General features: G+C 41.7%; 1 protein-coding gene across 1 annotated transcript in view; it reads left to right on the top strand.

Moving 5' to 3' along the window:
- Nucleotides 1-11,661, top strand: part of myo7aa (myosin VIIAa) — a 33,381-nt gene extending 21,720 nt beyond the window's left edge. The window contains 26 exon segments of the mRNA XM_065960103.1: nt 1-83; nt 392-568; nt 1,241-1,330; nt 1,440-1,567; nt 1,910-2,036; nt 2,334-2,453; nt 2,835-3,008; nt 3,601-3,828; nt 4,026-4,193; nt 4,314-4,431; nt 4,684-4,810; nt 5,450-5,619; nt 5,821-6,008; nt 6,161-6,288; nt 6,531-6,688; nt 7,114-7,267; nt 7,761-7,916; nt 8,062-8,167; nt 8,262-8,375; nt 8,864-8,951; nt 9,102-9,208; nt 9,339-9,524; nt 9,697-9,813; nt 10,198-10,281; nt 10,511-10,630; nt 10,907-11,661. The exon segment at nt 1-83 is cut by the window's left edge and continues 127 nt beyond it. Of these exon segments, the coding sequence (XP_065816175.1) occupies nt 1-83; nt 392-568; nt 1,241-1,330; nt 1,440-1,567; nt 1,910-2,036; nt 2,334-2,453; nt 2,835-3,008; nt 3,601-3,828; nt 4,026-4,193; nt 4,314-4,431; nt 4,684-4,810; nt 5,450-5,619; nt 5,821-6,008; nt 6,161-6,288; nt 6,531-6,688; nt 7,114-7,267; nt 7,761-7,916; nt 8,062-8,167; nt 8,262-8,375; nt 8,864-8,951; nt 9,102-9,208; nt 9,339-9,524; nt 9,697-9,813; nt 10,198-10,281; nt 10,511-10,630; nt 10,907-10,999 (3,509 nt within the window). The 3' untranslated portion in view covers nt 11,000-11,661.
- The last annotated feature ends 2,585 nt before the right edge of the window (nt 11,662-14,246 follow it).

The following is a 14,246-nucleotide window of genomic DNA, read 5'->3' as shown; positions in this document are numbered from 1 at the left end:
TCCAGGGCACCACGACGCACACATATGTCCGAAGGCCTCTCAAACAGCCTCTGCTGTTCCACGACGACGAGGGAGACCAGCTGGTAGGTCACTGCTGATACCCTGACCCCTGTTAGACCCCCTGTGGAGATGAATGCACTGACTCTGTTTGGTTGAGCATAACTGAATGTGTGACTTTTAAAACTCTTGCAAACAAAACAAAAACAGTTATTAGGACTTTAAGTAAGTTAAATTAAAAGTTAGTTAATGCATTGAGTACAGAATATGACAAATTTACATTGTTTTAAGTTGTAGCAAGTTTATGTTCTAATTTTTTTAGTTTTTTAGTCCTAAAAAAAATCGATCAATTAGCATCAAAACATTAAATCTCCTTTTCTGTGTCCTGGTGCAGGCCGCTCTGGCGGTGTGGATCACCGTGCTGAGGTTCATGGGAGATCTGCCGGAGCCGAAATACCACACGGCCATCAGTGACGGCAGCGAGAAGATCCCAGTCATGACCAAAATCTACGAGACGCTGGGAAAGAAGACGTACAAGAGAGAGCTGCAGGTTCTGCAGGGAGAGGGGGAGGTAAGGAGGAGAGGTGGGAGTTTAAAGTGAAGCTCCTCCTCTGGAATGTTCTGCATCGTCCATGTTTCCTTTTTAAAGCACAAATGTCATCTTAGAGTGTTTCCTTCTGCAAACAAGCTTCTTTTTATCTACAGACATTTGGGATAATCACATAACAGCGCCACTGGCTGCACAAAGCAAACTGAGATTCGTAGCTAAAACAAGTCTCTTTGTGGGATTTCTTCAGATTATAATTAAGTTCAGTCTCACTTTTGACTTTTGCATCTGTTTTTGAATCTGCAGCTTATTTTTTTCATATGAAAAAAAGTGCATTAGCACTTCTTGGTCACTGGATTTTATTGACTCCTGTTTGATTCATCCTCTGATACTTGGAATTTGTGCTCCATAAAAATAAAGACTCAGAAGAACCGAAAATTCATCCAATTTAAATCTTGTTGTATATGAAACTTAAATCAAACCAAGATCAACAGCAAGTTGCTTTTTTCAACTAAGAATGAAGCAAAGTGCCAAGAAACAGAGAAGGGAACAAACAGACGGCTGACTGATCGTAACATGTAGAGAACAAGTTTATTTTAGATCATTTACATTTTTAAGGACTTTTGTAAAACACGTGTTTCAGTCGATCCTGAGGATTTTGTGAAACATTCATTTGTTGTCTTGTTCTGCCTGCAGACAACTCAATCTGAAAGCCCGAAGAAGAACAGCGTCCGTCACAAGCTGGTGTCTCTCACCCTGAAGAAGAAATCAAAGATCACCGAGGAGGTAAGAGAGATGAAGAGGAGGGGAAGTTAAAGAGTCGCTTAACCGCTCCGATGGTTTCATCTTCAGAATTAGAAAAAATTAAAGGAGAATAAAGTTGGATTCTTTTCAGGTCACCAAACGCCTTAATGATGGGGAGTATAGTCTCCATGGCAACAGCATGCTGGAGGACAGGCCGACATCAAACCTGGAGAAACTTCACTTCATCATCGGCAACGGGATCCTGAGACCAGCTCTTAGGTACACACACACACACACACACACACACACACACACACACACACACACACACACACACACACACACTGTTACATTTTCCTGGTGCTCCAAGATGACGATCGAACAGAAAAAAAAAAAAATGTATGAATAACCTGTGTGTCTGTGTGTGTGTCTGTGTGTGTGTCTGTGTGTGTGTCTGTGTGTGTGTGTGTGTGTGTGTGTGTGTGTGTCTGTGTGTCTGTGTGTGTGTGTGTGTGTCTGTGTGTGTGTGTGTGTGTGTGTGTGTGTGTCTGTGTGTGTGTGTGTGTGTGTGTGTGTGTGTGTGTGTGTGTGTGTGTGTGTGTGTGTGTGTGTGTGTGTTAGAGATGAAATCTACTGTCAGATCTGTAAGCAGCTGAGTCAGAACCCGTCTAAGAGTTCTCACGCCCGCGGCTGGATCCTGATCTCGCTGTGTGTCGGCTGCTTCTCCCCCTCGGACAAGTTTGTCAAGGTCAGGAAGTCAAAATCATAATTCTATATTTATTTTTAGTTTAAATACACAGAGGGAAACAAATCTGGGTCCGAAGATCCATACATAGATTCTCTGAATGTGAAGACAACACGGGATGAATTCTCGGAGAGTTTGTGTTTCTCTAGAAGAAAATTTGAAGCTTTTATTTTGGTACAACTTCCTCCTACATAATGTATTCAGTATCTGTCACTTGTAAATAAAACACTTGTCTCTTATGTTGCTTTCTTGATGCTTCCTCAGAGATGAATACCTTTTAATGTTTTCTTTTATCCACAGTACCTGAGGAACTTCATCAGCAGCGGGCCGCCGGGTTACGCCCCGTACTGTGAAGAGAGACTGAGGCGGACATTTGTCAACGGGACGAGAACACAACCTCCATCCTGGCTGGAGTTGCAGGTACAAACTCAATTGGGATGATTGAAGCTAATTTGTTGTTGTGAAAATCTACCGAAGGTACAGATCCAGAGAATAACTTTCAATTTAACACACACACAAATCAATATTCCTATTTGTCTAAGAACAGTAGGACCAATGATAGATAGTACTCACAAGAAAAACTACAACATCCAGCTATTTTCTGCAGGTACTGTAGGTGAGTTTAAATATATAACAGACATTTAAAAGAAGTCGATAAGGAACATCTGCCAATAAATATGATTAAAACAATGTTTCCACATCCTATATTTTATATAAAAACAAACAAAATATTAAAAAATACACGAGACGATGCATGAAAATACAAGAAATGACCCTGAAGTTATATTTTAAATTCCTCAGGCCACCAAGTCGAAGAAGCCCATCATGCTGCCGGTGACGTTCATGGACGGCACGACCAAAACCCTGCTGACCGACTCGGCCACCACAGCCATGGAGCTCTGCAGCGCCTTATCAGACAAGGTCAACCTGCGGGACCGCTTCGGGTTCTCGCTCTACATCGCGCTGTTTGACAAGGTGGGCACACACACAGTCACACACACAGTCACGCACACAGTCACGCACACAGTCACACACACAGAAACAAAGCTGACATTCAAACCTCTGATTGGCTGTTTTAATCTTGTTTTTAAGACAAATTGTGATGTCACAACTCAAAAAGTGTGAAGAGAATTAGTGCTAAACCATATTTATTTAGATTCTGTTTTTGGGGGGTTTTCTTTAAGAGATAAAATAGATGATTTTTGTTTTGTAACTCCTTGAACTTTGTAGAAAAGTCACATCAGACGTAAAGGATTCATTAAAGCAGATTAGTTCATTGTGTCTTTGAAGTGTCTCGACTGAACCATTTACTTCAGACTGAACTTATTTCTTACCAAAACACAAAGAGAAGACTCAAACAGAATGAAGATTTAAGAACCAGAGAAATTTTAAGTGTCTTTACTCAAACTGAAACATATATTCATGATTGTGATACCTTTTAACAGTAAAATCAATGAACCCATTTTATTTTTAAACCCTGAAGTAACATGGAAATAAAAAGATTTACAGATTTAAACCATCAGTATTAGTAGCTGCAGAGCGGTGAATGTCTGGTCTCCTCCTTCAGGTCTCCTCGTTGGGCAGCGGAAACGACCACGTGATGGACGCTGTGTCTCAATGCGAGCAGTACGCCAAGGAGCAGGGCGCTCAGGAGAGGAACGCCCCCTGGAGGCTGTTCTTCAGGAAGGAGATCTTCACACCCTGGCACTCCCCCGCTGACGACCAGGTCGCCACCAACCTCATCTACCAGCAGACCGTCAGGGGCGTCAAGTTTGGAGAGTATCGCTGTGACAGGGTGGGTTTTCATTTGGTCTGTTTTTCACTTTAAAGATATTGTTTGAGCAACAACGTTCATAAGTGTGGTTCAAGAACAGGTGAAGATAAGATGACTTGCTTCTCTTTATTTAAACTATCCTTGAATGTAATTTTTTTCTTCTGTTTGTAATCGGTCCAAACAAACTGACCCGTTTCCGTCTCCCTGTGTCTTAAAAGGACGAACTGGCCGAGCTGGCCTCTCAGCAGTATTACGTCGATTACGGTTCAGAGATCCTCCTGGAGCGTCTGCTGAGCCTCATCCCCTCCTACATCCCCGACCGAGAGATCAACACGTCGAGGACGGTGGAGAAGTGGGCTCACTTCATCATGGCTGCACACAAAAAGGTGTGAGCCAGAAAACCTGAATTTTATGAAGTCGTCATGCCAACCAAATACTTTCATATCTGCACATCTGCTCTTCTCTGTCTTCTAACACATGATCACATTTCTCTGTGGTGCGCTCAGGGCATCTACACACAGAAGAGGTTTGACTCTCAGAAGGTGAAGGAGGAAGTGGTGGACTTCGCTCGCCACAAGTGGCCTCTGCTTTTCTCTCGTTTCTACGAAGCCTTTAAGTTCTCCGGTGAGCTTTTACAACTTCTTTGACACCAGAGCGTCTGAACAGAGACACAGAGGATTCACAGATTAATGTCCAATCATCCCAAACACAGACACACTCTCATTTTAATTTCTTTTCTCCAGGTGTGTTTAGAGTTTTTGGAAACGATTGGGCGATTTTAAACACAGAATCATTAAAGACCTTGTTTTAAATGAGCTCTTTTTGTTCTGTGACAGAGAACGTTTCAGTGTCTCAACCTTTCCTTCCCCCCCTCAGGTCCCAGTCTGCCTAAAAACGACCTGATCGTCGCTGTTAACTGGACCGGAGTTTATTTTGTGGACGAGCAGGAGCAGGTCCTCTTGGAACTCTCCTTCCCAGAAATCACTACTGTTTCCAGCAGCAGGTGAGGCATGCGGGGAGTTGTAGTCACGCCTTCTTCTTTATTTTCCTGCTGTTACTTTTTGTCCTGTAATTAAGAAGTCCAGGGTTAGGGCCGGAAAACAAGTCTGAACTCCTTTTCAAAACACTCGGCCATAATCCCTCAATATCAAAGTCCCCTAAAAGGCTACTTAAGAAAAGAAGGAGTTGGAGAGGTTGAAAGTTTGGTGCAGAAAAATACATTTATGTACAAGTTCAAGAACGCAGAAAATAAACTGGCAAACACTGAAAATCGCCCCAAAACAACGTATTTTATAATGTGACATAACTTTTTTTTCTTTCTTACAACTTGCCTCTCTTGGCATTTCCTCCCTCTTGCTCAGCTTTTGAAACCCTTCTCAGCGTTGAGAACTGTGAGGTGCTGTTGTCAGAAAATCACAAGATCCAGAGAGAGAGAGAGAGAGAGAGAGAGAGAGAGAGAGAGAGAGAGAGAGAGAGAGAGAGAGAGAGTATTTTGGTGTTTAAATGGATCAACAAGTCATCAGTCAATACTGCATTTTGTTGATGACGTAAAGATGCTTCAACCGTTAGCACTCATGTTCACAAAGTGCAGTTACAATCAGAATATTTTGTTGTCTAAGTTTGAGTGAATCTTTTCTTTCAGGGGAGGAAAGCTGCAGAGTCAGAGTTTTACTTTGGCCACCATCAAAGGAGACGAGTACACCTTCACATCCAACAACACGGAGGACATCCGCGACCTGGTGGTGACCTTCCTGGAGGGTCTGAGGAGGAGGTCAAAGTTTGTGGTGGCGCTGCAGGACAACCCAAACCCAAGTGAGTCACAATAAGACCGATCGGTTTCTGTTTGCTAAACTAGAGGAGCGAAGTGTTTTTGTAGTTTAGGCGCAAAATGAACTCGCCCAAAGTGCAGAGATGTTACACAATCTCGAACACAGTGTAAGTATTTTATACGATATAAAGATTTCAAGACAGATACATCATCTTCTCACCTCAGTGCACCTGTTTCCACAGCAGGTGAGGAGTCAACGTTTCTGAGTTTCCGGAAGGGAGACCTGATCTTGTTGGACCAGGACACCGGGGAGCAGGTCCTCAACTCTGGATGGGCTCATGGAGTCAATGAACGAACCAATCAGAAAGGAGATTTTCCAGCTGACAGTGTCTACGTACTGCCCACCATGACTCGACCTCAGCAGGAGATAGTGGTGAGAGTTTTAAAAATAATCAACAAACTTTTTATTCTTAAACTTCAGCTGAAGTTTCCTGCAGGACAGAAACTTGTTATTTTTTTAATTAGAGGGAAGCTGCGTCATGTTATCGTCTGTGTGATTAATTCTGATGAAATCTCACCGAACAGGCGCTGGTAACCATGACACCAGACCAGCGTCAGGAGTCGGTTCGTGTTTCACAGCTTCTCATGCCGGAGACCGACGACGGCAGGATGAAACCTTACACGCTGGAGGAGTTCTCCTACGATTACTTCAGGTGCACACACTCAGACAACAGAACAAATCAACATAAACACATGAATAAACAAAGTCATGCACCTGCTAACAAACAGAAGTATGACTCAGACAAAGTGCACTTACCAGTATCTCAGTACTGTTTTGAATTTCCAGGACTTCCTGATTGTTTTCTTACATAACTTCATAATCTTTTATTCAAAATGTTTTTTATTCTTTAAGCAGACATATTAATACGTCTGAAATGAAACGTTCTCCTGCCAGGCCTCCTCCCAAACACACCCTGAGCAGGGTGATGGTCACTAAGAACCGTGGGAAGGACAAGATGTGGAGCTGCACCAGAGAGCCGCTCAAACTGCCTCTGCTGAAGAAGGTTGTCAACCACGAGGAGCTGGCTCAGGACGCCTGCATGTCCTTCATAGATATCCTTTAAAGAAATCATTATGGACTACTGTAAATTAGTAAATTACCTCTTGAAATTATCTAGATATTTTCAGGAGTGCATATTTAAAAAACGGCTTTAGACACCATCCCTTATTTTAAATGATCACATCATATTTTACAGTATTAACATGTACACATTGATGCTTCACCAGACAAACAGGGTAACAAACTACAAGGTTTCTTCAACTATTTATGTGTTGTTAGTTTTAAAAAGTTCATAAAAATCACCAGCTGCAGGAAGGAAGCATGAAGAATGAACTTAATTCTCTGGAACCTGAAGGGTGATGAAAATAAATGTAGTTTAAGGATCTACTTCTTTCACATGCCCACATATTTATTGATTTATATTCTACATCTGTTATCATGCTGAAGAGGTTGTTGCCTTCCTTGACATCTGTCCCACCGATGATGAAGTACATGGGCGACTACCCGTCCAAACGAACTCGCTCAGTCAACGAGTTGACGGACCAGATCTTTGAAGGAGCGCTGAAAGCTGAACCTCTGAAAGATGAGATCTACTGTCAGATCATCAAACAGCTCACAGACAACCACGTCAAGTGTGTAACATAACAGACTTATCAGTGCAGTATCATAAATATGAAAGATAGTTTATTTTTATTACAATTTCCGTGTCATAACATTTCCATAGAGTAGTACCAAGTAGAGGTCTGAAAAAAAAAATCGAGATTCTCTTTTGAATAGATTCATAACTTCCAAAAATCAAAAGAAAACTGGGCTAATTAGTCACTTCCTGCTAAGTGCTAAGGCTGGCAAGAAATTCAGCAAGTCTCACAGATGAGTGGAGTAGATCCTGAAGTATGAACTTTGAATCATGAATCCAGAATCGTTTGAATTGAAAATAGATTCTGACTCGAATCATGACACCAAGAATCAAAATCGAATCGTGAGACATCCAAAGATTCCCAGCCGTAGTACCAAGTATAACTTCAGTTCTACATTATTATGTTAAACACAACACGTAAAAAGTGCAGCCTCTGACTCGTTGATATTAAAATCCTGAGGATGAACAGGAGTTTTGTTGCTCTGCAGGTACAGTGAGGAGAAAGGCTGGGAGCTGCTGTGGTTGTGTACTGGTCTGTATCCTCCCAGTAACATGCTGCTGCCGCACATCCAGCGCTTCCTCCAGTCCAAGAAACACCACCCGCTGTCTGGAGACTGCATGCAGAGGCTGCACAAAGCTCTACGGTAACACGTAACGCTTTGTTTTGTGTTAATATGTTTTTACTAGCCAAGTCTAAAAATTAAAAAAAAGATCCTAAATATTCTCTTGTGATTGGTTTAACTAGACTGAACTCTATTTCACTATATTTTGTTTTTGCTGTGGAAACAGAAACGGATCCAGGAAGTATCCCCCTCATTTGGTGGAGGTGGAGGCCATCCAACACAAGACGACCCAGATCTTCCACAAAGTCTACTTTCCTGACGATACAGACGAGGTATGAAACTGATATGAGAAGGTTCATTAACTTCCCGCCTAGCAACAATCAAGTACTGTTTGAAAACTGAGATTGTTTTCTGAAACTTTTGCAGGCTTTTGAGGTGGAGTCCGGCACCAAAGCAAAGGATTTCTGCCAAAACATCTCCACCAGACTGCTGCTCAAATCCCCTGAAGGCTTCAGCCTGTTTGTTAAAATCTCAGACAAGGTCAGAGGTCAAGCTTTGTTTCTCTCAGTTTCACAGAAAAACAAATGTGTAATACCTGTCGCTGTCTTTAGAGCAGGCTCATCCAGGTACATTCTGTATGAGAGGAGGAGCTGTAAGGGAGGTCCTCAGTGAAATACTTCATCATCAGTGTTGTTTCATCTATTATCTTTCCAATATTTATCTGTTGTCTTGTCTTCATTTGATTTGGTCCCTAATGTTCTCTGACCTCTTTTTAAGCAGCTTCTTTGATCAAATTTTTCTCTTTGCAAGAGCGACATGAATATTTCATCATGAATTAAACTTGAATCATTTTTAAACTTTTCACAGGGTTTTGATCTAACAGCTTTTATCTTCTCGTTTAATCAGTTTCAATCCGAGCATCAGAATGTATTACTTTAAATTAAATGAAAAATGTTTTTCTTGATAGCGGACTCCGTGTTTTAAAAGCTGATACGTCCGTCTGAATGTGTGTTTGTGTGTATCTGCAGGTGATCAGCGTGCCAGAGGGAGATTTTTTCTTTGACTTTGTCAGACATTTAACAGACTGGATCAAGAAATCTCGGCCGGCTAAAGATGGTTCGTTTTTAAAAACAAAAAGTTTTACAAATATACAAAACAAAAACAAAGTAGATGAAGTAGCTTTAACAGAAACTTCAGGATATCTGAGTATAATGATCACGGTATGATCACGTTGATATTTCCCCTTCTTCCTGTTCTGCCTTGCAGGAATCGTTCCCTCTTTGACCTACCAGGTGTTCTTCATGAAGAAGTTGTGGACTAACACAGTTCCAGGGAAAGACTCTTTTGCTGACTCCATCTTTCACTACTACCAGGTTTGACATTTTGGATTATTGAATTACTGAGTTTATACACTTTTTTGTTTCTGCCGAGGCGTGTTCACCTGAGGTTTTCTTTGATTTTTAATCTAACACACGTCTCCCCACCTCGTTGACTCGAACATAGGAGCTTCCTAAATACCTGCGAGGCTACCATAAGTGTTCCCGCGAGGAGGTTTTCCAACTTGCAGCCCTCATCTACCGCGTCAAGTTTGAGGATGACAAATCCCACTTTCCTACAATTCCCAAGATGCTCCGCGAGCTGGTTCCTCAGGATCTCATTCGTCAGATGTCACCAGACGACTGGAAAAGGGTAAATCTGCATTCTTGACTGTTTAGATTATTGAAATGTTGTTCTTACGGCTGGAAAAGGAAGCCAGTCACTGTTGTTGTAGTTATAGACGCACTGAGTCTGAATTTGTCATTAAATAATCGATGATAATTGATTCTGGATGTTTGTCTCTGTGTGTGTGTGATGATCGCAGTCTGTGGTTGCGTACTTCAACAAGCAGGCTGGTAAATCAAGGGAGGAGGCCAAACTCATGTTTCTGAAGATCATCTACAAGTGGCCAACATTTGGCTCCGCCTTCTTTGAAGTCAAGGTAAACAAATATCAGTCAGCTGCTGTCCTTTCAGCACCTCAGGAGCTGATGCTTTAGCGTAGTTTGTCCCTCCTGTAAAAGAAAGTGCACCACCAAATTTTAAGGAGTCTACAAATCTAAGCAATAAACCTTATGTTAGAAATCTCTCACTGAAAAACATCGCTCACCGTTGTTTTAAATCTATTCATTTACCAGTCAAACCATTTGTATTATAGTAACTCAATCCCAGGAAAATAGGCAAGGGAGGAGGAAACAAGGAAGCATCCAAGAAGAAACTTGATCATTTGAAATGACTGCCTCACAGATGTAACGATAACATATGATTCAGATGATGAATGGATATTTAAAAAGTTATGACAACATAAATCTATTTTTAATCTCCAGCAAACAACAGAGCCAAACTTCCCAGAGATCCTGCTGATCGCCATCAACAAGCACGGAGTCAGCCTCATCGACCCAAAGACGAAGGTTTGTGTTTTTTATTGAAATGATTTTCTCTGTTTTTGAGGGTTCGCTTCAATCTGGACTTTAGTTTTTTAACCAGCAGGTTTTTGATGTTACCATAACCGTGTTTGTCTCTGCCATTTAACTGAATGAACCATTTCAGTCATTCTGTCAGAGGGTCTGCAGATAATGAAGGCTTGCATCTGTGTGTGTGTGTGTGTGTGTGTGTGTGTGTGTGTGTGTGTTTGTGCAGGACATCCTGACCACACACCCCTTCACCAAGATCTCCAACTGGAGCAGCGGAAACACCTACTTCCACATCACCATCGGCAACCTGGTCAGAGGAAGCAAACTGCTGTGTGAGACCTCGCTGGTGGGTGGCCGCAACACAAAACAAGCACCAAGATTACGCTTTTGAATATCAAACTGGTTGCAAAATAACTTTAACTTCTCAGATTATAGCGGGTGTGACAGGAGGATCAATATGAAAATGGCTGAAAGAAGAAAAAGAAACAGTGATTAAATTCCTGATGTCTGATAATCAAAAGTTGGAACTGATTATTCAAAATGAAACGTGGCTCATCATTAAACTGAAGATATCATCTGTGTCTTTCCTAATTGATGTTCTGTGTGTCCTTAACACCTGCAGGGCTACAAGATGGACGACCTGCTGACGTCCTACATCAGTCAGATGCTCACCACCATGAACAAGCAGCGCTCCGGGAGGGGCCAAAGCAAGTGAACTTCTTACTGGCAGGAGGCCGTGGAGCTCATCCGGCACTTGCGCCCCATTGGCCATCACTGCAGCTGGGGGCGGACCTTTGCCTACCAGCTGTGGAGGATGAGCCGCACTCCTTCCGCTAGCTCAGAGGGGTCGAAGCTCACCGCCGGGGAGAGTTCAACCACCAGCAGCGACGATCCTGGAGAAGGCCCCAGCGACCGTTATCACCGCTACTACGACTACGATGAGGACGAGCTCTCCAGTGAGGACGACTACCTCTGAAATCCTCAAAACTCTCCGTCCAGCCGGTACTTGTTTGGGGGTCAAGAGTCAACAGTCAGACCTGCTTGTACAGAAATACTGCTCTGAGTCTGTATTACTTTGAAGATCAGCTGGAGTTCACTGCCTGAACATTTGATCATTTTTGGGACTTTTCTGCCTAAAGTAGCATCAGGTTACTTTTTAGCTGCTGTTTTGTGACTTAACATCCAGAAACCACAAGTTGATACTGGTAGACAATGGACTACAGGTGGAAGCTCATGATGGACGGGTTGACTGGATACTCAATCAACGTTAAGAATATGATATAAATATGCACTTAAAAAGTAAAGTTGGCCTTATAACTCGTACTGGGTTTCCCGTTTTCTGACACTAATATAAAAAATATAAAACTGTGAAAACTGTTTGAATTTTGTGTTTTTAAGAAGATCGTAGAAATGTGGTTAAACTGTCGCACCCTCGTTTGACCTCTCAGAGTAACGATGCTTAAAGGGGTCATATTCTGCTTTTTCTGGTTTTATCTGCTCTTCAGTGTGTTTTCCATGTATCCTGTGCATGTTTAGGCACATCTATGTGCAAAAATTCAAAGTCCGCGGAAACGCACCGTCTCCTACGTCCTCCTGTTAGCTGTAGCATTAGCTGCACGTAACGCTCGGTTCTAGCCCCCCTCGAAAAAAATTTGCCAGTGTGACGTCTTGTCAGTGTGATATCACTGATCTAAGCCCATTGGCTCGTTGTGGTAAGCACAGCAGCTCATGTTGCACGCCCGTTAACTTCTGTAGCACGCCCACAATATGCTGTAGCCTGCGGTAGCACAGTAGTGCTAAGGTGCTAATGTTTTTGCTCCCCTCGAAGCCAAAGTGGCTGCATTCCCAATATGGTAAAAGAGGCGTGACTTTTCCGAGAACCGTGCTGAGCGACTGACCAATTACGGCAAAGCCGTCAGGCTGACCAATCAGATCAGACTTGGCACACGTGGGGAGTCTGAACGTGGGCACTTCAGAGCCTTAGAGAGAGAGTCAGAAGAGAGCCGGTGCATGGAGCGGCAGTTCATGAAAACAGACACTTTTTTATAACTTTAGTTATTGTGAACATACTTTAGAAGATACATAGATTAAATATATGAACCCCAAAAAGGGCAGAATATGACCTCTTTAAATAAACCCTCATGAGACCAAAAGAGCAAAGTCTAACAAAAAGAAACTTACGTCAGAGGGGATGAGGGATTTTTTTTATTTTTCGTTTTGTGAGGTTTCAACACGATCGTCCCCCTGGTACCACAAGTCTCATGCTAGATGTTGAGTGTCACTCCAGGTAGAGGAATTTAAAAATAATGTTTTTATCCATCCCATTCTTGTGAAGTCTTTCTTTTCTGTGTTCTTTGAGTTTTAGTGAAGATATAAACATTTTTGTTTTGTTTGTTTCTTGCCGGGAGAATATTGAAACTTGTTGACTTCTTCATCTTGTTTAAGTCAAAGTGTTGAATATATAACGTTATGCAGAGAAAACAAGTTCAGAAACAGTTCAAGTTTTGTTTTTTATTTTTCCACTCGAGGGTTATATTCACCCAGATGTTCTGGCTTATTAAAAACAAATGTTTATCTGGCCTTCAGACTCAGACAGTGCAACTGAAGTTAACTTAAGAACCTCATCTTATTAATTTAAAAGTCTGCTATTTAAAGCCTGCACTGTTTTTATAATGTGTTATATTTTTAATACCTAACTCATGTTTACATCTCTTTTGGTTCATGGTGTAGATCAGTGGTTCTCAACTGGTGGGTCGGGACCCAAAAGTGGGTCACGAGCATGTGCCCTGAATAAAATCTGTCAAGTCTGTTTTTTTTTCTCTTCAGTTTCTAGCTTCTATCAGATGTTTTGCACAGTCAGATGGAAGCTGCAAACTGCAACATTTTTGATAAAATTAATCTGATTGGTTGAAAAATATCTGAAATTTAGGATCGCTATTTTTCAGAGAGGAGCTGGTGGTGGGTCCTGAGGCTCGACAAGTTGAGAACCACTGGTGTAGATTATTATTCATCAGATATTTGTCCTCAGTTTGACATTTTTATGGCTTAGTGATTCTTAAAAAGTATAATTTTGTTGGTCATTTCAGTCTTTATGACTTGAAGAGGACTGCAGAGATAATAACTGGGAGTTGTAGATCAAGGAGAAGATAAAAAATAAATCTGGTATTTAAAAATCTTAAAGTCTGAAGCACTGGAAAGGCAGCAAGCGAGGCCCTCAGGTCCTCATTTGTAACTCTACTTATCAGACCTTTTGTTGTTTTGTTGTTTACTGATACAACTCTTGTCTTAAACCGTGCAGATATTACTCTGAGGTCAAGGTCGAGGAATGTTTCATGTACATTTTCACAACTGCCGTCAATGAACACTGATAAACTGATAAACTTACAAACGTGCGCGTCGTGTTAGTAAAATCATGAGCTGTAAAAATGACTGCACAGATCTCTTGACAGTGGATTTCTTCTTCATGAAAACTCCAAAAACTTTAAATTATTAACACAGAGAGAGCACAAACCTCGAAGAGATGTAAAGTGAACTGTAAAGACATTTTCCATTTGGGTCTGGATCTAGACCTCCATCAGAAATGAACAATCCTGAAATCAGTCATTTGTTTTCAAAATGCTTTGAAAGAAGACTGTTTCAAAGTGTTTCAAGGAAAAGGTTTGAGATCTACTTGCTTTCTAACTTTGTGTTTCTAAACGAGCAGCTTCGACCTGAGAGTTTAATGCTTCACCCCGGGATCACAGATAAGCACCCATCCTACAAATCCATCCAGCGACTCATCAGCCTTACAGCAAATTAAGCTTGTTTAGCTTTTTAAAGAACATACGCGTTACTTTACATATGAAATGTTCTGATATGGAAGGGAAGCCTCAAACTTCAGCCGTCAAGAAGAGAGAAAGCATGACGGTCAGATCTCCTCCAGATTCTGTTTTTGTGGTGAAACTCTGAATCCTGCCTCGTCT

Source organism: Labrus bergylta, chromosome 11 (genome assembly GCF_963930695.1).
Source record: "Labrus bergylta chromosome 11, fLabBer1.1, whole genome shotgun sequence".
Classification (NCBI taxonomy): Eukaryota; Metazoa; Chordata; class Actinopteri; order Labriformes; family Labridae; genus Labrus; species Labrus bergylta.
This window is presented reverse-complemented; position numbering and strand designations above follow the sequence as displayed.